At 45.2% G+C, this 22,555-nt stretch overlaps 2 protein-coding genes across 6 annotated transcripts; both read right to left on the reverse strand.

Annotated features, from left to right (window-relative positions):
• Nucleotides 1-22: 22 nt before the first annotated feature.
• Nucleotides 23-13,494, reverse strand: tmem198ab (transmembrane protein 198ab). Of its 5 annotated transcripts, XM_068719263.1 has the most exons (6): nt 13,074-13,494; nt 12,778-12,985; nt 3,183-3,440; nt 2,524-3,105; nt 2,165-2,364; nt 23-2,048 (listed from the first exon to the last, which is right to left on the reverse strand). In XM_068719263.1, the coding sequence occupies exons 3-6, from the start codon at nt 3,337-3,339 to the stop codon at nt 1,896-1,898; spliced, it is 1,092 nt and encodes a 363-aa protein (XP_068575364.1). In that variant the 5' UTR covers nt 3,340-3,440; nt 12,778-12,985; nt 13,074-13,494; the 3' UTR covers nt 23-1,895. The 5 variants fall into 5 exon arrangements, with proteins under 5 accessions (XP_068575364.1, XP_068575368.1, XP_068575369.1 ...); XM_068719267.1 differs by lacking the exons at nt 12,778-12,985; nt 13,074-13,494 and adding an exon at nt 12,473-12,699; XM_068719268.1 differs by lacking the exons at nt 12,778-12,985; nt 13,074-13,494 and adding an exon at nt 11,804-12,282.
• A 574-nt stretch (nt 13,495-14,068) lies between these two features.
• cyp27a2 (cytochrome P450 family 27 subfamily A member 2) lies at nt 14,069-19,008 on the reverse strand. Its single transcript, XM_068719694.1, has 9 exons — nt 18,641-19,008; nt 17,758-17,948; nt 17,469-17,668; nt 17,200-17,397; nt 16,944-17,107; nt 15,756-15,922; nt 15,372-15,453; nt 15,055-15,291; nt 14,069-14,969 (listed from the first exon to the last, which is right to left on the reverse strand). The coding sequence occupies exons 1-9, from the start codon at nt 18,884-18,886 to the stop codon at nt 14,853-14,855; spliced, it is 1,602 nt and encodes a 533-aa protein (XP_068575795.1). The 5' UTR covers nt 18,887-19,008; the 3' UTR covers nt 14,069-14,852.
• Between the last annotated feature and the right edge of the window lie 3,547 nt (nt 19,009-22,555).

Below are 22,555 nucleotides of genomic sequence, written 5' to 3' on the forward strand. Positions count from 1 at the left end.
AAAGACGACTCTCACACAATGATCAAGTACCGGCCCATAAGAACACATGCTTTAATAATTACAGTCATAATTAAAGTTCTTAAAAAAGCATGGAGTTACTGGCCTACAGTGATGACATTGCACTCTCCTTTACAGAAATAAATAAATCAGAAAATAAATACATCCCACTTGAAAAGAACAATTTAGATTCTTAAGAACAGAAAGAGTTTAAATGGAATGATAAAAATAACATAACAAGTTAGTAAGTGCTGTGTTTTATGTACACGTTTCACATCGATGCACATGAGAGGGTGGAGGGAGTTTGGTGGGGGCCAAGACGAAGCCACGCAGGGCGGCTCGGGTGAGATCATGCATTTCCGTTTCCTACGGATGAATAAAAACGTACCATACGTCCCCCCCCCCGTTAAAGTATTCACATTTTCACTGGTGACAGAAATGTTCTGTTGTCCCAAATAAAGAAAATCAATGCACATGATGGAAGGAGTTGTTGGTCTAAGTACAAGTTGGTATGGCCACTAGTCCACTGTTTTCATCCAGACTCTGAGCCGTATTTACACTGGCATCTCAGCCTGGAGTCACATTTTGAATATCAATAAATAATTATCCTGCTAGCTTTGAGATTCAAGGAAGACTTTCAGCTTCTTCTGCACCCTAACAACCAGGAAGAAGCTTCTGTTCTGCCAGAGCAGCTGGAGCTGCAGAGTGAACGTTCTACACAATGGCAGACGTAGCTTTCATCTATGCTTATAGAATAAAAACCTGTGATCAGGATCTTCAATAATCTCCTGGAGGAAACAGTCTGGGATCAAATGCAGGTTGTTCAATAATCAGGGATTGTGGTCTCAGTGAGGTGCCAGTGTAAATGTGGCTCTCTTGTTGTCAGCTAAAAACAAGTCCTCCTCATATCTCCAGGCATCTGTGAAGACAACAAGCCAACTCGACTCCAACAACATTATTTGACCCTGCTTGTTGTAGCTCTATGGCTACACCCCCCTGAAAAATCCTTCACATTTAATGCAAAAACAAGCCATCGATGGGAGATCTGCCAGTAACCCCCCTCCTGCTGCTGAGTGGTACAGTCCACAGAGGGGCAAGGCACCCGTTTAAACAGATTCCCTGGCCATCGGAAAGCAGTTTGACGCTTGAAGAAGTGTATCGTCCAGCACCAAGGGTGACGAAGGGTTTCCCCTCTTTAAAGACGTCCCTCCCCATTTCAAGGACGATTCTCTTGAGGTCCAGATGGCACAGAAAGCAAATAAAAGATCCCGATTTGCATTTAAGGGCCCTTACTTCCCTTTATAGATGAATCTTTGTTGGACACCTATAGGCTGAGGAACTAGTTGCTTCTGCACCATCAGCTCAAAATCGTCAACAGCAGTAGAAACGACAGCAAAGTTGTATTTAGATTTTTCAATCGATGCCTGTGTTTGAACCTGAGGCGGTTTTGCACTGAAACTGAGATCCCTGATCTGGTTTGACTTGAGATGGTGACAAACAGGCCGGGTCCAGGTACGGCAGGCTACTTCAGGTTTCCTCCCCAACCCTTAAGATTGTAGCTGCGGTGTGTGTTTGTGTAAGTGCATGCATGCATTTGTGCATTTTAATCTACTGAAAGACAGTGAAAAAGAGGTCAACCAAGCCTCTGCACCACACTGATTGCTCCAGCAGGTAGCACAAGGAACGCTGGGCTTTATCATCTAAAATGGAATTAGTAAAGGGTTAAACATGTTTTGCATTTTGGGTGAATCCAGCCCTAAATATATTTTCATTCTTAGGGGTGTGGCTAAACCCAGATTACGTTTAAACCCAGTTTGTCCTTGCACAGGTGAGATTGCAGAGTCATGTATCTCCGTGGTGGAGCGGTGAGTTCAGGCCTCTGGGAGGTGAGGGACTGGTCAGACACGTAGGGAAGGTCCTGCAGCCCCGGTGAGGGGCGTCGTGGAGCCGCGGTCGTAGCCCACATCCACCACGGTGTGCGGCCGGCCAGCCAGCCGGCTCGGGATCGGCTGCGCCTGCACCTGACGGTCTCGGAAACTCTGGATGTAGCTCTGGAAGGAGCAGAGAAAGAGTTTGGTTTAAAGATGGAAACACAGCAGCATTGCAGGAAGCATAAAAAAAAGATGATGAAACAACAGACACAGATGACAGAAAATGAGACCCTCACCGGCGAGAGGACGTCCGTGTCGTAGCGGCGGATGGGGTTGGGCTTGCGGCGGTAGGCGGGCTCAGTGTGAAGCTGCTTGGCCTGGTGATGATTGGAGGTGGAGCCGTGCTGCTGCTTCTTCTTCTTCTTGTTGCGATAGCGATCATCCCGCTGACGAATCCGCATCACCTGCATCCTCCTCTGCTGCCGGCTGATGATTACTGTGGAGGACAGAGAGAGGAAGTTAGCTATCATCTGCTCATAGCTTTGGAGATGTTTGAGCAGCTGAGGGTGGAGCTAGAGCTACTTCTTCACTATGATGTGCACACTTAGCTCAAACAGCTACAATACCTATAGTTTAAGAGACATGTTTTCCTCACCCTTGGTATGGGAGTATCCCTCAGCGGTGACCTTCCACTGGACCATGACACCCAGCAGGGTGAGGGCAGGCCACACCCCGAGCACCACCCACGTCAGCCAGCACACGGGCTTGCCGGGTGCCGCTTTCAGTCGCTCGTACATGTACAGCACGAGGGCGAAGAGCTCCACGAAGTAGTCCACCGCCACAGTGATGACAGCTGCGCCGAACATCGCCGTGGACAGCGTGGTAAAGAGGCGCTGCCACTGCAGGGTGAGCACGGCGAACAGCATGCCCAGGCCAAGCAGCACGCCCAGAGGCACCCAGACGGAGCGCGGCGGGCTGTCGGTGAGCTCCTCCATGCCCACCAGGGTGGCCACGGCCACCAGCAGGCCCAGCAGCAGGCCCACCATGAAGAGGCCCACGCTGCGAACCAGCATCGTGACCAGGCCGCACAGCGTGCCGATGCCGAGGCCGATGCCCACCGAGGCCTCCACGCTCAGCTGGGTGTCCAGCACGCGCTCCTTGTAGCAGAGCATGAAGATGACGACAGAGCCAAACATCAGGCCCGTCAGGAACATTACCGCTTTGAAGCAGCGGTAGCCTGAAATAAGAGGAAGAAACAAAAGGTAACAGGGTTGTAGCTGAATGAGTAAATCAACGCGCAGACCCAGGACTCACCAAAGAAGCAGTAAATGATGCCGAAGAGACAGCACATGGAGCACACGACAGAGGGAACCACGTTGTAGCGGCCGCCAACGTCCTCGCAGCCATCCAGGCGCTCTGGACTCAGCTCCTGGTCGGGCTGGGCCAGCATCATCTCCAGGGTGGTCGTCATGGTGAACAGGAGGAGATAGGAGGAAGGGGAGAGGAGGAGGGGGGGGAGGAGAGGTGACCAGGTGGGAGGCTAGGGAGCACCACACAGCCACATGGTTTCACCTGAGGAGAGAGCAGGAGAACAGGGTTACATGAAGCGAAACAGAGATTTGCAGGAGCGGATGAAAAGCATCACATTTTATATTTGCTCATTTATTAACAGAATCAAATGATGTGATCTAAAACTGAGACGATTAGAAACCAATCGTTGAACTGGTGGTATAGTTTGAAGCATGCGTTGCAGGTTTATGTGATTTAAATCTAAACCTGATCCAGAGGATCAACAACAGTGCCAGCAACAAAACCCTGTTAAACCTGTGAATAAAGCGGCTTTCAAATCTGCAGCAGAGTAAAACAGGTTTCGTTTGGTGTCTGCACATTCACAAAAGCACACACAGTTTGGCACCCCCCCCCCCCCGATGGCGGAAACAGCAGATAATAATAGCTCACATAACAGCGTGTGTTTGAGGGCAATCAAAGCCTCGCTGTGTTGGATCGGGAGGCATTTAAGGGCAGCAAGAACTGCAGTCCTTTAGGCCACTCGAAGACGAAGCAAACGCATTCCTCTCTATTACGTCTCGAACATATAAGATACAGAATCTAGTAGAGTTGGCTTCTTTCTGCTCCTACACCTTTGTGGTGTGATGTTGTATTGCTCCCTGTCCTCCGTCACAGCCTTCCTAACCGTGCATCACTGTTTCATCCTTCATCCTCAGAACAAAATGCTTTATGTTTAACTCAACTGGATAGTATTATATATAGATATTTGTATACTGTACCACGTAGAGCAAGAAACACGACTTCTATACCCTCCAATATTCTATTGTTTCAATTCAAAACAAATCTCTCTGACTGGATCATTTCAGGAGAATGTAAACACTGACATCTTGATTTGCTTTTGTCGTAAACCACAAGTTGTCAAACTGCACAACCGTTCAGGAGGTACTGAACAAACACACAATCGTGTTTTATGTAAATAGTACTATTGTTGGGTCAAAAGGTGCACCAAATTGAAATAACACTGTTTCACTTCCTTCCCACGCCTCCTCCCCCTCTGGCTGTTTTCGGGCTCTCCATCTCGGGGTGAGTTCAGGCTGACGGTGGAAGGTTTCTGGGTCAGAGCTGCTTATGTAACTGCTGTCTGGGGAACTTTGCTCTGATATTCAAGAGCTCCCCCTTCTCTCTTCTTTTGTTTCCTCCTCCCTCACATCCTACTTCCTTTAGGACTTCACCTTCTCCTTCTACCTCTAGATCATCTGCTTCTTGTTGCTGACCCGACGTGGCTGCCACTCCTTCTCATAGCGATTAGTTTAGCTTAGCATAAAGACTGCAAACAGGGGGAAACAGCTAGCCTGGCTCTGTCAAAAATATGCTAATACACCGCAAATCCTACTAATTAACACATTCTGTAAACTATTATATAGGTATAAAACAATACAAGTTGATTTTATTATACCTGGGTATAAAATATCACTCACATGCTGATGACATCACAAATGACATCAGCAAGATGGACTGAATGCAGGAAAAAAACAGTGCCACCGGTCAATTATACATCAACTGTTGACAGACGCAATTGAATAGAGTCATAATAGAAACAGAGGCTGATGAATAAACACACACACACACACACACACACACACACACACTCTTTCTACATTTTCATCCAGACATGTCATATTAATAATCATCTTTTGGTGGAGGATTAGCAGGTCGCTGCCGAGTGACCCTGTGTGTGTGTGTGTGTGTGTGTGTGTGTGCGCGCACTAAGCCGGTTTGTACCGCAGATCAACAACGAGCAGTTTTTATGTTTGCAGATGGATCATCCTCTGAGAAACAGAGAGAGAGAGAAAGAGAGACAGAGAGAAAGAGAGACAGAGAGAGAGAGAGACAGAGAGAAAGAGAGAGAGAGAGACGACAGGTTTCTTCTTCTGTTGTCCAAATCAGCAACAACAACAACAACAACAACAACACCGTAGTTCTCCTCCTGCTTCCTGTCTGTTGCCACGACAACGGAGGGATGCTGACAGACCAGCCGGCCCGTCCGAAACCTGACCAATGGAGGAGCAGCTTAAACCCCCATAGCAACAGTGTGAGAGCCAATCGGTGGCCCCGTCTGTTCCCTCTAAATGTGTTCATATGTGTGTGTGTGTGTGTGTGTGTGTGTGTGTGTGTGTTATAAATGCTCATATAGAAATCCTCTCCTTTAAATTATAGATAAACAATTACATTTTAATTTATTAAAATATTCTTTCCTCTAACAGATGTGAATATTCTTCTGTAATAACTATGAAATGAATGAAAGTAAGACAATCTGTGTATTGAGAGGTAGGGAAGAAGACGACGAGCAAGGAAACATGGTGTGAACAATGCAGGTTTACGTTGCTATTGTTCTCTGAGGACGGAAATACATTCACCACGTTTGTTAAGAAATAGTTACACACACACACACACACACACACACACACATACATACACAATGCAGTTTAACATAGTTCAAATCAGTCCATAAGAGCCAGACACACTGACACAGATCAGGCTGAACTGGAAGAGACAAAGCCTTACCATAAATAAAGTGTCTATTAATACATAGAGTGCACAGACCGGCTGACAACAGGTTGCATCACATCTGACCCACATGTTTAAGTGCACACAACAGCTCAGCTCAAACATCTTAATACATAGAGGGTTTAGATTCAGTCATTCAGTGAAGAAAGACAAGCTTGATGCATTCTAAGATTGAGTCTAAGACTCAAGAGTCAGGTGAGAAACAGTGATGCATTCATGAGCTTTGTTGTCTCACAATCATCCAAAAGACTGATGACAAAACGAGGCAAACACGGGACTTTAAGCGACACAAAGAACATTTCCCTTCTGGACAGTTTAATCGTCTGGGCTGCACTAAAATAAATGTACTTTCTGCTTTAACAGATTAAAAAAAGCGGCGTAACACCAGCAGAGGAGGGAAACATGATTCATTTTGCATTCATGCATCTTAATAGGCTGCATCCAGACAGAGCGCTGTCTCCTTTCAGTGACTCTATACCGTACTTCTCTTGACTTAAACTCACTGTTTGTGTGATATTCTCTGAGTCAAAGCATCAGCGTAACGAGGGCTGTGTCGGTTTCAGAACCCTGTGACTCATGAAATCTGTTCATGATGCATTTATTTAAAGACACTTCTGTTCCCAACTCTCCTCTTCCCTTCTGCTTGGTGATAAAAGCCTGAGAAACAGACACATCCACTCATAAGAGTTTCATTTATTCTGCTCACAAACAAGCCGTCAAAGCGGTTATGTTTGATAGTTTTCACACGCACATTCTTTTTAATAACCTTTTAAGACCACACGACTGATAAAGTGTGTGTGAGCGACACCCAGCTGTGTTAATCCTCCAGACGCTGAGCGATGCTCTCTGACTGAACTCGTCTCCGGTTCATCTTCAGCCAATAAGAAGGCACAACCTCCTGTGACCTCATCAACCGGCGTCTGACAAGCCATATGTTCACCATGTAGTCCGGTCCTGTTAATCTGGTTTGTTGGTGCGAGTGGTTCCAGCTGTGTTATCGTCTCAGACCGGATGATTCAGACCCAAATGTTCCAGTTGATTCTCAACAAGACGACGTGAACAAACGAGTATTAACCTAACCATTCATTTGTGTTAACAAATAAACTGATTCACCTACATTAGAAACATTCATTTGTTGCAGCTCTGGTTTCGGTGTTTTGGTATTTACTTTTTAATATTGAATGTTTTATTCCTCTACATTTTACTTTATGACGAATGTAAACATTATCCAAAGGCAGATCTAAACTCTTGTCTCCTTCATTCCCGTTAACGTTTAAATGCATCTCGTGGTGGAGTAGATAAAGGTTAAAGGTTGTGTCGGTGCTACTTCCTCTTCCCCCTTCCTGCCCGCTTGGCGTTACTTTGAACGTTGATTTGGCGCTTCCTTTAGTGTTTCCCAGGAAGTATTCATGCGGTAAAGTTTAGAATTAAAGGTCTCTGTTGAAGTGAACAAAAGCACAACTGCAAAATGACTACAAAGAGACTTTCACAGAGTTAAAAACCTCACATGAGACCATCTGCATCAAGCAACAAGTGCCTCAACTGACGACGTGTCACACAACAGGGAAACGACAACACGACTGTGTGTGTGTGTCACAGTGATGACGGACGCCGAGGCCTCCATGACGGCGGGGAACAGCAGGAACGAGGACCTGTTCCTGGACCTGCTGCTGTTATCCAACTTCCTGTTTCTAACCAGAACACTGGACCTGATTCTGAACACTTTCATCCTCTAATCAGAACAAATATTCAGGAAAACTGCAGCACAGGAGTCCTTCACTTAACTGACTGCCTTCAGAGATTTTGAGTTCAGATACATTCAGAGTAATATTTTACACCCTAAACACTACATTCATATTTCCTAAAGCCCCTCAAACAAACACTGACATTGTTTCCATACAAACATGTATGAAATGAGGCATGTTTGATCTGATGGGGCTTAAAGCACTCGGGTAAAACGCATGAAGTAAAAGAGAGAGAGATAGAAGAAACCGCCGGTAGCCTTCCCACCATGTGTTACGCAACGGCCTCCTAATGCATTACTCACTGCACTTCAGCTCCTTTCCAAATCTATTTGCATTGGCAACGATTCACATAATTCAAAACAAGAACAAACGTTCCTGTGCAACGTGGAACAACACGGTTCACATTGATAGAACCATAGGAATGATTCCTTTAGAGTTCCTTTCTTCTGACATCCATGGCTGCACCGTTAATATACATGAACTAACGCCTCTCTTTATTATTGACTCATCTCAGTTATTCTGTCGATTGATCATTTAGTCTATAAATGTTAGAACAAACTGTCTAAAGCCCAGACTGAAAATGTCAGATCAGAGCATTAAATATAAACTTTCCTGGAATCATTCATTTGTACACGTGAATTTATGAAACAACAAAAAGGCATGATAGAATTCCACTGAACGCTGATAATCCATAATATTGAATCATTGCATCCAGTTTACATCACCGCTGCATCTTAAAGACTCAACAGACTGAGCTGAATCTGCTCCATCACTGACCTGACAACACGTCCTCTTCCCTCTTCCCGGTGTCTGACTGCCGGAGCACATGATGCTCACAGACCGTCTCTCTCAAGGTAGCAGGCTGGCGGGAGAGTTTGCCAAAAACAGGCCCGCTCATGACGAGCTCAGAGCGAGCTGCCAGAGCCGCGTGGAACCGGTTCACATGTCAGCCTCCGGAGAGGCTGTCGTCATCAATCATCCTGCTGCTAACCTGGAACGCCAACCGCCCCCCAGCACATGTCAATCAATACGGGCCGGGGAGGTGACCGCGCGCATGGGACCACTGCATGTGTGCTTGTATGGTGTGTGTGTGTGTGTTTGTATGGTGTGTGTGTTTGTATGGTGTGTGTGTTTGTATGCTGTGTGTGTTTGTATGCTGTGTGTGTTTGTATGGTGTGTGTGTTTGTATGCTGTGTGTGTTTGTATGCTGTGTGTGTGTGTGTGTGTGTCGTCACGCGTCTCCGTCAGACAGAAACCAGACCAGAGACACTTCAGGTGACACAACAGATCTTCTGCTCTCCAGGGAATGATTCCCAAAAGGAAGGTAAAGGAAGTGTTTAGGTTTAATGAGGGAAATGAATACACATCTATCTATACACTAAAGGTCCAAACTCTTGTGTCTGTCCATCACCAGCATTCCTTCTGCCGCACAATAAAAAGATTCAAAGTGATCCAGCTTCGCCCCAGTTAATGCTAAATCATCTCTATTCCGATCTGAGTGACCGTCGGGCGCAAAATGAAACCAGAAGCATCAATAAAGTTTGAAATAAATAGTCCTCAAACTTCATTGGAAGGAGGTGACTCACATTACTCTTTTTACAGAACAGGAACGTGTCGTGACTCCGGCGGTTGACGACTCTCACCCACAAACACCCACACGACTCCGGGAGATCAGGCACGACCGCCGGCACCGGGAGGCCGAGGCGTCCTCACACCTCCTCAGACGCTCGTGGAGCAGCTTACATAAGGCCGCTGCTCCAGTTCTAGAAACCACGTGTGGCTGCTGTCATTTCCTCTGATTGGACAGAATGTGGAGAATGTGCTGATGGGGAAGCGTTGAGAAGAGGAGGAGGAGGAGGAGGAGGAGGAGGACACTGAGGTCTTTGTTGGGGTGAAAACAGTCCAACATGGACAGACTGCAGAGAGCGCAGCATCGTAAACGTGGCTCTAGACCAACTCTCTTTACAAAGGTCACTAAATAATCACAACTTCACAAACATCAAGTCTTTAAATGTTAAAACCCAAAGAGCAAAGTCAACAACATGACTTGAGAAGCTGGAACCAGAGTTCGGCCTTTTTGCTTGAAGAATATCAATTGATTTATTTTGAATATATAATTATCAGGTCTTACAGCAAAGAAGTTGAACTTTTGTCCACAAGCAATGCAACGTGTCTTTTTACAATTACAAGTAGTAAAGTCAACTCATGTGGTTTTATGAGCTATGCAGTGTTTGGACCTTTAGATCATTCATGTGATACTCAACTGGACCTCATCAATCACATTTCACTGTTTAACCTTTTAATGCAGAAGTTATATTTCTCTCATTTAAATGTGTGTTCCTCACACAGACTGCAGGTTCCTCTCAGGTGTCAGACCTGCAGCAGCATGTTTCAGTTCATCACTACGATAACGGCCTCTCTGATGAACGCCGCGTTATTCCTGCTCAGTATGACTGAACATCCCCCGGCCTCCGTCGCCCTGAGGGAGCCACTCAGGAATATCAATGATGTTTGTTCCCGGGGAGGAGAAACTGAACCAGTGTAGCACAAGAATGCTTTCAAATGAGAAGCCTGTTTAACTTCACATGAGCAGACACAACCTCAGAGATCCATTCTGCCTCGTTTCAAGCCTCGGGCGGTTGGACGATGGGAAACATTTCTCTCTTTTTAGGAGGAAAAACAGGAACAATTCAAATAAAAAACGGGGGGGTTTTGGTCGGACATTTTAAGAGATTAAATGTTTTCTGGGTGGTCCAGTAGGACAGAGGTTGGAGCAGCTGACAGGTGTCTCTTCACCACCCTTGAGATAAGATCTGACTCTCAGCCTGTGAGAGGACATGAAGACAATTCATCATCATAGCAGCAACCTCAAAACCATCACTTATCAGCAGGACTTCATTATTAGGAAGGCCGCTGTTACAATCTGTGTGAACGTGGATTCACATGTGGCAGAAAAACAAACGTGTGTCCTGATTTCTGGCTCATAAGAAAACCAAATGAAGTCTGCAGCACTTCGACACATGCGGGAAATAACCCATGATCCTCTCTGCTCGTCCTTACACGCCACAGCAACAGTGCGGCTCGTGTGATCACACAACGGGGGGGGGGGGGTCGAACCCAATTATCTCCAGCTTCAATGCTTCAGCCACATCAGAGAATAATGAACCGCAGAAGTTAGTGCACTTCACTTTCCATTTCTGCACTTGAGAGAATCTGGTTTGACCTCCTATTATCATCTGAACTCAGCGGTGCTTTTACTCGTACCTGCAGATAAAAGGCACAGCTGCCCACTTCCTGTCACGCTCTCCAGTGGCGAGAGCTCCATGAGAACTCATAATCCTGAAGCAGGAAGGAGCAACAGTGTTCAGCAGACTCCTCTCTGCACCTGTCATCTCCCACAGCACTCTGAACATCTGGCCTTCAGCAGCCTGCAGCTCACTGCTCGTCTCAGACTCTAATTAGCCCTCATCGGTGCACCGACCACTGCTGGACCCTGAACGCCTCGTGGGAAAGTCTGGCATGCAGATTCTCAGACACAAAAGAAAATGAGACTGCAACGTGTGTGTGTGTGTGTGTGTGTGTGTGTTCTCATCAACAGTTGAAGCTCTTCATTTACTTGTTATACTAAACAACCAAACGTCTGATGTAGTTCTGGTTCAAAGTTAAGTAAAGAACACTAGTATAACAAAGTTAAGGATAATGAAGGAATCATTTGTTAGAACTATTACCCGTTCACGTCTCTTTGTTGCAGCATGCATTACTTTGGTGCGTGATAATCTGCTGGTTGCGTCGTAGACTTCAGATCGTGTCATAAGAGGCACAAAGAGCTGGACCTGCAGCGACTGATGTTCATGAGATCAGAGACGCTGCAGCAGCCTCAGACAGACGGGAGGAGGGGGGAGGAGGAGGGGAGATGAGGTGAGGGAGGAAGCGAGCAGCACCAAGCCGGAGCTGTTGACCCAGTAGTGTTCTCACTCCCCCGGCTGTCTGCAGAGCTCGAGCCGTGAAGACGCACAGTGAATACACAAAGAGCCGGCTGAAGGTCTGCAGCTCGCTGCTTCACAACGTCAGGCTGTCTCAGGAGTTATTGTCGAGAGGAAATGCTTCTCTTACCTTGTCTGCTTCAGTTAGCAATGTCCTACGTTTCCCAGAATGCCTTTCACTGACCTCCAGGGAGCATGAATCCAGTTACCCTGCACTGGGTCGTAGATGACGAGTTTACAGTCAGAGTCTAGCTGCTTTGATCAGAGCAGCAATGCATTCTGGTCCGTTTCCTCTCCTCTTGTCTGATGGATATTTCATGTTTGTGTCAAATAGCTTCAATCAAAAGACACAACTGAGCTGCATTGTGGGAAATGTAGGACCCAGTGTTTTGAAGTTTAAAGCTATATTGGCTATAGAAGTGACGATATGTTGATCTTTGACTGTTCCTCTGGTACTCTGTCTCCAGCAGATGGAGGCTCAGCTCAGTTCAGCAGCTTTTGGATGCTCAGAAATAGAAAAGGCTAAACTTCCATCGGCTGTGATGTTTTTTAACATCATAACGTGATGAACTCCATCACACATCTACCATAAAGCTGCACGCATCACCCAGTGTTGGTTTCCTTTGAGTCATGATGCGCACACACACACACACACACACACACACACACACACACTCTAACTTGAATAAATACCTGTACCATAAAGACTTTAAACCTTGACTGATGTTAACAGTGATCCCTTCAGGGACCTCTGGGAGGAGTCAAACTCCAGACACACGTAAACACATCATCTACTCACGCGTCCATCCATCTGCTCTAATAAGAAGCCATTGACTGACAGCATGATCGACCATCCGGGTCAGACATCACCGACCTCAGCGTCCATCACGCGAAGCCAGCTGACCTCAATTCCAGTATTGTGCATCCAGCTGATGGAGCTCCTGTTCCGCCCACATCTAACCTCTCTGTTCATCGTGTTTGACAGCAGGTGTGTGTGTGTGTGTGTGTGTGTGTGTGTGTGTGTGTGTGTGTGTGTGTGTGTGTGCGTGCGTGCGTGTCTGAGACAAAAGAGACGCACCGTGCGCGTAAAAGCAGGCCACTCACCATCATCCCCGACAGGTTGACGCGCCTCGTCCGCGTTCACATGATGCCAAAAGGAGCCTCCGGAGCCCGAAACACCGATCATTTTCAACGTTTTCTTCCCCGACTTGGGTGCATTCCCGTCGGTGTGGAGGTCCGCGTTTCCCCGGTAGCCTGCAGGGAGGTGGATCCCCGACTAGTCCTCCATGAGGAAAACCGCACATACACCGGGCTGGATGAGAGGAAAACCCGGATTACATGTCGCATAAAAAGCAGATCTGTGTGTGCAAACTCTAAATGATGCGATGGATCATCCAGACCGGAGCTCGGTGATCGGAGGGATGGAGGAGCCTCACGGTGCCGCGGTGCGTCGGGTGAAGAAGGTGGCCTCCGCTGCAAGAAATGTCGAGTCCAGACTTGTCATCGAGTGAATCCCGTTCAGTGATGAAGACAGCACATTCCGCAGCGGCTCCTAGAGGCTGAGGTCGGAAATACGTCCCACAATAAACACTATTATTATTATATTCAACATGTATACTGTGCATCAGTGCAATGACACGAGTAGCCTACTTTTGCCACGTAGTGTATTTATTATTATTATATTTAGATATCTGAGACGGTGTGTTCTACTCTGTGAATGCAAAGAAAAGTCTCTGAACGCTGGAATCTTTTGCAGCGCGCGCGGCTGACTCACGACGTCCTCGCGCGCGCAGAGGGAGGTGAGGTGAGACGAGCTCCTCAGAGTTAGGACCACCGGAAGTTGAACTTCAAAATAAAAACCACACGTTGAGGACAAGCCTGGTGGTGCAGGGTTTGTGTTTCAGACAGTAGACTGAAGAAGCATCCTATAATGTTTATCATATTCTCTGGAGCAGTTTCATATGTTTAAAGTATGTCTTCCTGAATGTACAAACGTCTGATTCCTGCAACACTAACTGCCATATTCAGAGTGGGAAAACTAGTTTGTGATAGTTTGATTACTTATTATATTTCAGTGCAACACGGATGCATAATGCTAACGTTTTTAGCTGCAATATCAATCATGTATGTTAAAGTTATCCAGAGATAAAACAGTAAAACACAAATAAAACACAAATAAAGTAACATTGATGTACTGACAAGAGGCCAGCAGGGGGCTTAGTCTCCAAATACCCACAATGCTTTGTAAAAATGTATTTAATATCTTCAGTCAATGGAATCAGATAAATAAACACATGGCTGATTTACCACAAACAGACCCTTAAATAACTTTTTATTTACAGACTGAAACTTTAAGATGTAACTTTATTTACATATACTCAGTCAATCCCAGAGAGATGAGGCAAATATAGTTTTATTTGAGTCATGATGACGTCACCATGAGAATATTACACGATTTACAGAGATTATGGTTCAACAGAGGGATCCACTTCACACAAGTTACCATGAAACACATGAAAACAGATCATAAGGAGCCTCTTCAGAGTTGTTGCGTCACTGTTTAGTGAACAGAGGAGCTGATGTGTGAAGGTTGGCTGTGCTTCCACTTCTTCACTGATTATATAAAGCTCCTTTCCTTCCCTCGTTTCCTCCTGTCCTCCCTCCTTCTTAACGTTAGGTTTATGTTAGAATACAGCGGTGAACAAAAGATGAACTCAACAGTAAATACAACGTGCCTCTGTTTCATTCAGAACCAGCTCTGTCTCATCAGCCGATGGCTACGTTAAAATAGATTTATCAAATCAATACAAATAAACAAATCTGTGCAAAAACGAGACATCAAGTTAAACGATGAAGGACACGTTGAAGTGTTAGTACACAGCCTTAACTTCTGTCCTCCAGTTGTTCATTCATGAAGGGTTAGTGTGCTGAACATACTTACTGGAGTGAGGAAGAGCAGGAGCCTCCCACTTCCTGCTACACACACACACCAGAATCTCCCTTTAATGAATCATGTATTTAGTGAATGCTACTAGAAGGATGTGCAGACAAGTGCAGCTCCTCTCCTTTACTCAAAGAACCAGCAGAACCACACGTTCTGTTGGACCTGCGTTAAATTGTTTGCAGCCTGTGGAGCTGATCGTTGACGCCTGCTCTGCTGAGCCTCAGCGGCGCCCTCCTCAGGCTCGGGGCAGGAAGCGCAGGTTGATGGGCTTCGACGGGATGAGCAGGGTTCGAGTTTTAGGCTCCACGACCGGAGCGCCGGGTTCAGGCTGGACCTCATAGTGCTGCATGAGCTGTCAGATGACACAGAGTGATCAACCTGAGCCTTTACACCATGAGAGAATGTCTCTGAGTCATCTGAGTCTCTCCGTCACTCACCCTGGACAGAGCGAAGAACATCTCCATCTCCGCCACCCTCTTCCCCACACAGGCCCGCACGCCGACACCGAAGGGGAGGAAGCTGTACGGGTGGTGGTGGTAGAAGCCCGGCGCCGCCCTGCCGCAGACGGAGCCCGGCGCCTCGGCACGGAGCCAGCGCTCCGGGACGAAGACCTCCGCGTCTACAAACTGCTCTTCGTCGTGACAGGTGGCGTAATGACACAGATGGAACTGAGTCTGGACAGAAAAGAGTGGAACTCGTCTGGTTATGAGCTTTAACGTTGAAGGAGCATCAGATCCTGGAGCTGCTCTCCTACCTTCTTTGGGAACCAGTAGTTCCCCACGACCACCGCGTCCTCTGAGACGAAGCGTCCGTTTCCAGGGACCACGGGGTAGAGGCTGCAGGACAAACACAAGCTCTGAGTCAGACGCACACCTGCAGCCTGCTGCTGTTCACTGTGCTTATTATTATATGATCTGATTAGTACGATCATGCATTTGATATTATAGCTGGTGCATATATGAACTGTGTGTGACTTTTTGATATGATCTTGTGGATTTCTCAGTGTCACATGTACAAAGTACAAACTGCAGCTGCTTCACAGGAGAGCTGATATTCATCTGTCCTGTTGCATCACGTCGGGACAGAGGAACCTCGCGTTCCTCACGTCTCTGCAGTGCGACTGTGAGAGTCTGCTCACCGCAGCGTCTCCTTTATCACGGCCTTCAGGTACGGCATCCTGCTCAGGTCCTCTGTCATTGGCTCCCGTCTGTCGGGACACACGGAGCTCACCTCCCCGTACAGTCGATCCTGGACCGCGCGGTCCCTCGCTAGGTGGTACAAGGCCCACGAGAGGGTGTTGGAGGTCTGAGAGGAAGCAGAGGTTATGGTCCATCACAGGGCTGAGAGGCTAGACAAGTCGACTCAACACATGTTGAGATATTTCAGACTGCTGCTGGAATGGATACAAACAGACACACAGTAGTTCTTTGTATTGGTGTGAAATGAATCTGTACATTCTAGTCAAACGACGTCAGAATGATCCCGACTCAGAGCTCCACATTTGACCTCCAGCTGAAACAACAGAAACCAGCCTCAACCTGTTGTGGGAATGCAGCCAGACGAGCTGTGAGACGCTCAGAGGTGCAGCAGCAGCTCCAACACAACCTGTTCCTGTTGTTGTTGTTGTTGAAGCGTTTCAGTTGTTGGCTTCAAACTGAAACGCCTCGAGTTCAGCTTCAACTTCTTTGTCTTCAGGAAGTAGGAATCTGCATCTTCAGGGCCCAACAAACACATCTGGGTTGTGTTCTCCTTAAATTCATCCACACATTACACAACACACACAGCTCTGGTATGAGCAGCAGAGCAAAAGATAAGGTGAAGACGGAGTCATCCATCCTGACATGAGACATTCCTCCAAGAACAAGACAAGAACAAGACATTCCTCCAAGATGAACAAACCTGCTGGAAGTACTTTCTCTGCTGCTTTATACTTCTACTACACTACATCTTAAAGATATATTAAACTTCTACTGTACTACATTTACTTACTTTGTTACTTTACAGACGGGGCTTTCTGAAGGAGTACTTTTACTTTTGTACTTTTAAGTAAAATCCTGGTTGCAGGACTTGTACTAGTACCAGAGTATTTCCTACAACTACTAAGTACCTGAGTGCCTCTGGGTACTACTGTGTGTGACTGTGAAACAGGTGAATGTCTCCTCTGTGGACGACGGTTCGTCTTCAGATGGAACCATGAAGCATCGTGAAACACGGACTGACTGAAGGCCTGGAGGGTCGTTTCTCTGTGGATGATGTTTCTTTTCACACACACAAACCAGCAGCATGAACCAGAACCAGAACCAGAACCAGAACCAGCCCCCCTCACCGTGTCCACCCCCCCCAGCAGCAGCTCCGTGAGGCTGATGTAGACCTCGGCTCTGCTCAGCCTGTCAGAGGACAGCAGGTAGGTGAGGTACATGCCCTCCACCGGCTCGCCGCTGCACACCTGGGCTTCGATTTCAGCGATCCTCCTGTCGACGAGGGACCGGGCTGCGTGAGAAAACACACAGAACTCTTTACTGACTGTGTTTGGACCCCGCGCTGCACGCGCTCCTCCTCCAGTCGTTCTCGCGGCTGCATACCTACGTCATACAGGTCGTCCCAGGCCTGAACGAAGCGCCTCCAGAAGGGGAGGACGCCGCGGCTCCAGCGGGGGAAGAGGAGCACGGTCTCGGACAGCGTCAGCATGGCATTGACGGCGGTGATGAAGCGCAGCGTGTCTGGGGGAATGTCCTCCTGCAGGCAGCCCAACCTGGTCTCAAACAAGATGGAGGAGGTACCTGCAGGAGGTCAAAAGAATCACAACCCGTCCCCCCGAACTCAACCGTTCTGAAAAAGAAAACCCTCCCACCTTCAAAGCCAAACTTGTGGAGCTCAGCAGCCATGTTGGAGACGGTGACCTGGTCCTGGCTGAGGCCTCGGAGGAACTCGACGCGGCGCAGCAGGTCTCCGATCACCTGGTGGATGATGGGGGCGTAGGCCGACACCTCCCGCAGCTTCAGCATCTTGGGGTTCAGGACCCTGCGGATCCGGTACCACTCCGGCCCTGTACTGGAAAGTTAAAGAGCTTCTTCAGATTTCACACTAGAGGGAAACATCTTTCCTCTGAGAAGGAAGGGAGCTCGTCCGTCTCCACTCACTCCACATGCAGCCCGTAGGCCTGTCCTCTCAGGTCCCGGTACTCCTTCCAGTGAGGCAGCTCGGCTCTGGACGGGTAGCGGCCCTCCTGCTGGATCACCTGAGCTATGAGCTCCGGAGTCGCCACGTTCACGATGTCAAACGGGCCGAACCTGGAGCGCCAGATGGGCCCGTAAAGGCTCCTCTGCACACCCTAAAAGAACAAATATCAGTGTGTGTTGATTCAGTTTAAAGTAACTTTCAGTGAGCATCAATGAGGAAACACAACAGTGACGTTGCTCCAGACTGCTAAACTACAATGTTATTGTCTTCACTCAAATATAAATGATATTCACTTAGAAATCACTTTTACCTTTATACATATTCTCAATACTTCTTCCACAACTGTAACTTTCCTGCAGCATTTAATAATTACTCTCACGTGACAGAAGCATGTATCATGTAGCATGTAAGCATGTATCTCTGACCGGTCTGTGTAATAGCAAGTGGACTCATTTCCATGTCTTAATCACATTTCTTGTGATTTTCGTACATTTGTATTTCGTTGTAACGCAAATATTGTATCTGCAAAGTTTTCTGTTGAAGTTTCTGGAAAAATATTACTACAAATAGTAAAATGAATGGAGTCAATACAGCACAAACACTGTAACATTCAGGCTAATATAGTAATGACACTAAATAACTATTACTTCAATACAACGTGTATATAATAGAGCAGTTCACTCATGCTGTTATCTAATCTCCATAATAAAGATAATAAACTAATAAACACCCAACGCGAGTTCTAAAGCTGCAGGAGTTCTTTTAAGTGAAATAAATCACTCCACACTGAACTAGAAACAGAGAAACACGCTTCACGTGGATAATAACTTTGTTTTTGTGTACCTGCAGTAAGTGGCTCTTGTCCGCATATCCTTTGACGAACAACCAGTACAGAGTGGTGGCCAGACTGGGTCCGGGCAGGTCGTCGATGCTCTTCAGCTTCCCCGCCTCAGCGGCCTGGACGGTCTGGTTTCTTCCGGCAGCAGAGGCCCGGTGGTGCAGCTCCGGACCGGCCTGAACCGCCGGCAGAGTCCGGGCGTAGCGCGCAGAGAGCCGGAGAGCTCGGGCTACAGCCGCCGAGGAACCCATGATGGAATCTATGCGTCGGAATGCTTTTGTTTCTGTCAGCGTTGTGGCTTATTTTGGCAGAATTTAGAGTACTTCCCCCTGCGGGAAGTTTCCGGTAGTCCACGAACTGATGTTAACCAATCATGTGCTGTTACAAGATCACTTCTTTTTCACAACATCTATTATGATAATTGTCCTTCGACAAATGTCTTTGAATGGTGACCATAAAGCCAATATTATACTTCACCTGTATGTATTGAATCATATTGAAATGAACGTAATAAAAACATGAATTAAACAACAGAATGCACTTTGTAAACGTTTTTGTCAAATACAAATCATGTAACGTTTGATTTAAAAGCTCATTAAAATGATCTGTGGTGTAATGTTGACATCTAGTGGTCAGATAGTGTCACTGCAGTGTGTGGATTATTGTAAAGAAATTGACTCACAGGGGAGCCCTCTGGTGGTCAAAGTGCGTAATTACATCCAGTGAGCTTTTATTTTGAATGATTCAACTGGAAGTAATGGTTGTATGTAATTTGTCTAACTTGATCATATATTCGTTGTAATTTATGAAACGCCCTCTTGTGGTCAAAGTGCGTAATTACATTACTGGAGCTTTTATTTCTGAATGATTCAACCGGAAGTATTGATTGTTTATAATTAGTCTAACTTGACAATAACACTGTTATAGATGTTGGACACTAGAGGGCGTTAAAACTCATGCTCTAAATCTAATACTACTTTGAGATACACTGCTGACTGTATCACTGTAGCTAACGTTAGCTACGTTGGCTAACGTAGCTAACGTAGCTAACGTTAGCTAACGATAGCTAATCATTTACAAGCTCATCTTTAGTTTGAACACAATGTTAATTTGTATTACCCGGCGGTCACACTGTTGTGTGTATCATTTATTTTATATTTACAGACTGCAGTAAAAGTTTTATCACTGGCGTCAATAATCATGAGTATACACGGCCTTTTGGTGGTCAAAGTGCGTAATTACATATCTTGAGCTTTTATCTTGAATGATTTAACCGGAAGTAATGGTTGTATGTAATTTGTCTAACTTGATGATATATTCGTTGTAATTTATCAAATGCCCTCTTGTGGTCAAAGTGCGTAATTACATTACTGGAGCTTTTATTTCTGAATGATTTAACCGGAAGTATTGATTGTTTATAATTAGTCTAACTTGACAATAACACTGTTATAGACGTTGGACACTAGAGGGCGTTAAAACTCATGCTCTAAATCTAATACTACTTTGAGATACACTGCTGACTGTATCACTGTAGCTAACGTTAGCTACGTTGGCTAACGTAGCTAACGTAGCTAACGTTAGCTACGTTAGCTAACGATAGCTAATCATTTACAAGCTCATCTTTAGTTTGAACACAATGTTAATTTGTATTACCCGGCGGTCACACTGTTGTGTGTATCATTTATTTTATATTTACAGACTGCAGTAAAAGTTTTATCACTGGCGTCAATAATCATGAGTATACACGGCCTTTTGGTGGTCAAAGTGCGTAATTACATATCTTGAGCTTTTATCTTGAATGATTTAACCGGACGTAATGGTTGTATGTAATTTGTCTAACTTGATGATATATTCGTTGTAATTTATCAAATGCCCTCTTGTGGTCAAAGTGCGTAATTACATTACTGGAGCTTTTATTTCTGAATGATTCAACCGGAAGTATTGATTGTTTATAATTAGTCTAACTTGACAATAACACTGTTATAGACGTTGGACACTAGAGGGCGTTAAAACTCATGCTCTAAATCTAATACTACTTTGAGATACACTGCTGACTGTATCACTGTAGCTAACGTTAGCTACGTTGGCTAACGTAGCTAACGTAGCTAACGTTAGCTACGTTAGCTAACGATAGCTAATCATTTACAAGCTCATCTTTAGTTTGAACACAATGTTAATTTGTATTACCCGGCGGTCACACTGTTGTGTGTATCATTTATTTTATATTTACAGACTGCAGTAAAAGTTTTATCACTGGCGTCAATAATCATGAGTATACACGGCCTTTTGGTGGTCAAAGTGCGTAATTACATATCTTGAGCTTTTATCTTGAATGATTTAACCGGAAGTAATGGTTGTATGTAATTTGTCTAACTTGATGATATATTCGTTGTAATTCATGAAATGTCCTCTGGTGGTCAAAGTGCGTAATTACATTACTGGAGTTTTATTTTGAATTCTTTAACCGGAAATATTGATTGTATGTAATTTGTCTAATTTGACAATACTACAGTATTGAGGCCACTAGAGGGCGTTAAAACTCTTGCCCTAAATCCAATATTACTTTGATAGAAGATTGCTGAATTTGTATCACTGAAGCTATCGTTAGCTAATCAATTACAAGCACATCTTTAGTTAAAACTAATTTCCCAAACATTATGTTATTTATATGAGGCTGTATCTATTTACTGACTACTTTCCATTTAACTGTTAAGGCAAGGAAATAAGAGAAACTCAAGCAGGAGAGCCGGCCGCGCGTTGCATTATGGGTACGACTTGTCAAACTAGGCAGTGTTGATCTGAAATGAATCAATATTGTGTTCTGCATTGTGTTATTTCTCGCCTCAAACGTAGAAACATGTTTTATTTTACTGTTTAGCTGTATTTAGACGTTTGTCCCCCGGCTGCCATGTTGAAAACAGTCAAACAGCAACAAACAAGAACCACCAACCGGCGGAAGCAATCAGAATGACTACGCCCACTCATTTGAATATAAGAAAATGAAATACAGAGTTGTGAAACGTAAAAGAAAATAGGCTCCTGGACATATTTACGTTGAGGAATAGGAAATGAAGAAATTTTATAATTTTTGTATCAAAGCTGCTTAGTTTGAATTCATCTAGTTTCAGTGGATTGAACTCTCAGGGCCACCGTAGGTGCAATTAACTGAAAACATTAGCCGAAGCTAACAAAAGCAAAGCCTAAAATGAATGTTCTACCACTTTTGAATAGTAGAATTGAAAGGTTTCATACATTTCCATCTTTCTCCAACACTTTGACTTCATTATCATAAATTCAGACAAAAGTGTAGTGCAATACTGTCGGTAAAATATAAAAAAATTAAACGACACCCGTTTTTAATACGATTTCTTTTGAAGGATGTAACAGGAAGTATTGCTTATAGGCAATTCAGTTACCTTGATACTATTTCAGTTGTAGTGACTAACCATGACCACTAGAGGACGTTAAAACAAATTTTTCCGTTAATAATTAGATATAGTGTTGCTGAAGCGGTTGCTGGTTTACCGACTACTTTCCACGTAAATGTTACTTACATATGTTGAGGCAAGAATATAATCGGAGCCAAAGTTTGAGCAGGTATTAATTATTATATAATTAATTAATTTAATTCCACTCGTACGACCAGCAGACAAAATAGCTTCGTAATAATCAGCATTTAAATGTACAACACAAGTGTAGTTACACGTTGTGAACCACCAGAGGGCAGCGTAAGCGCATGACAATAAACGCTGTCATAGAAAACCAACATGACAAACCGTGAAGTTAGACATAATCTGGCACATTTACACTTCCGGTGAAGACATTCAAATGAAAAGTTTCAGAATAAAATAATATTTTGTTCATCTCTGGGTCATACAAATGTATATGAAAGCGTAAAAAATAAGCAAAGAAGAGAATAT

The sequence above is a fragment of the Cebidichthys violaceus genome, unplaced genomic scaffold (genome assembly GCF_023349555.1).
Source record: "Cebidichthys violaceus isolate CVI_PGR_0920_01 unplaced genomic scaffold, fCebVio1.0.p SCAF_24, whole genome shotgun sequence".
NCBI lineage: Eukaryota > Metazoa > Chordata > Actinopteri > Perciformes > Stichaeidae > Cebidichthys > Cebidichthys violaceus.

Bases quoted from the DNA above. Each gene is read 5' to 3' on its own strand.
- tmem198ab (XM_068719263.1), bottom strand. From the start codon at position 3,339: ATGACGACCACCCTGGAGATGATGCTGGCCCAGCCCGACCAGGAGCTG. The intron at 2,365-2,523 runs GTGAGGAAAACA...TGTCCTCCACAG, and splicing joins GGGATACTCCCATACCAAGG to TAATCATCAGCCGGCAGCAG. The intron at 2,049-2,164 runs GTGAGGGTCTCA...TGCTCCTTCCAG, and splicing joins ACACGGACGTCCTCTCGCCG to AGCTACATCCAGAGTTTCCG.
- cyp27a2 (XM_068719694.1), bottom strand. From the start codon at position 18,886: ATGGGTTCCTCGGCGGCTGTAGCCCGAGCTCTCCGGCTCTCTGCGCGC. The intron at 17,108-17,199 runs GTATGCAGCCGC...TTTCTCACGCAG, and splicing joins GGACGACCTGTATGACGTAG to CCCGGTCCCTCGTCGACAGG. The intron at 15,923-16,943 runs GTGAGGGGGGCT...GCTTCCTCTCAG, and splicing joins TGCTGGGGGGGGTGGACACG to ACCTCCAACACCCTCTCGTG.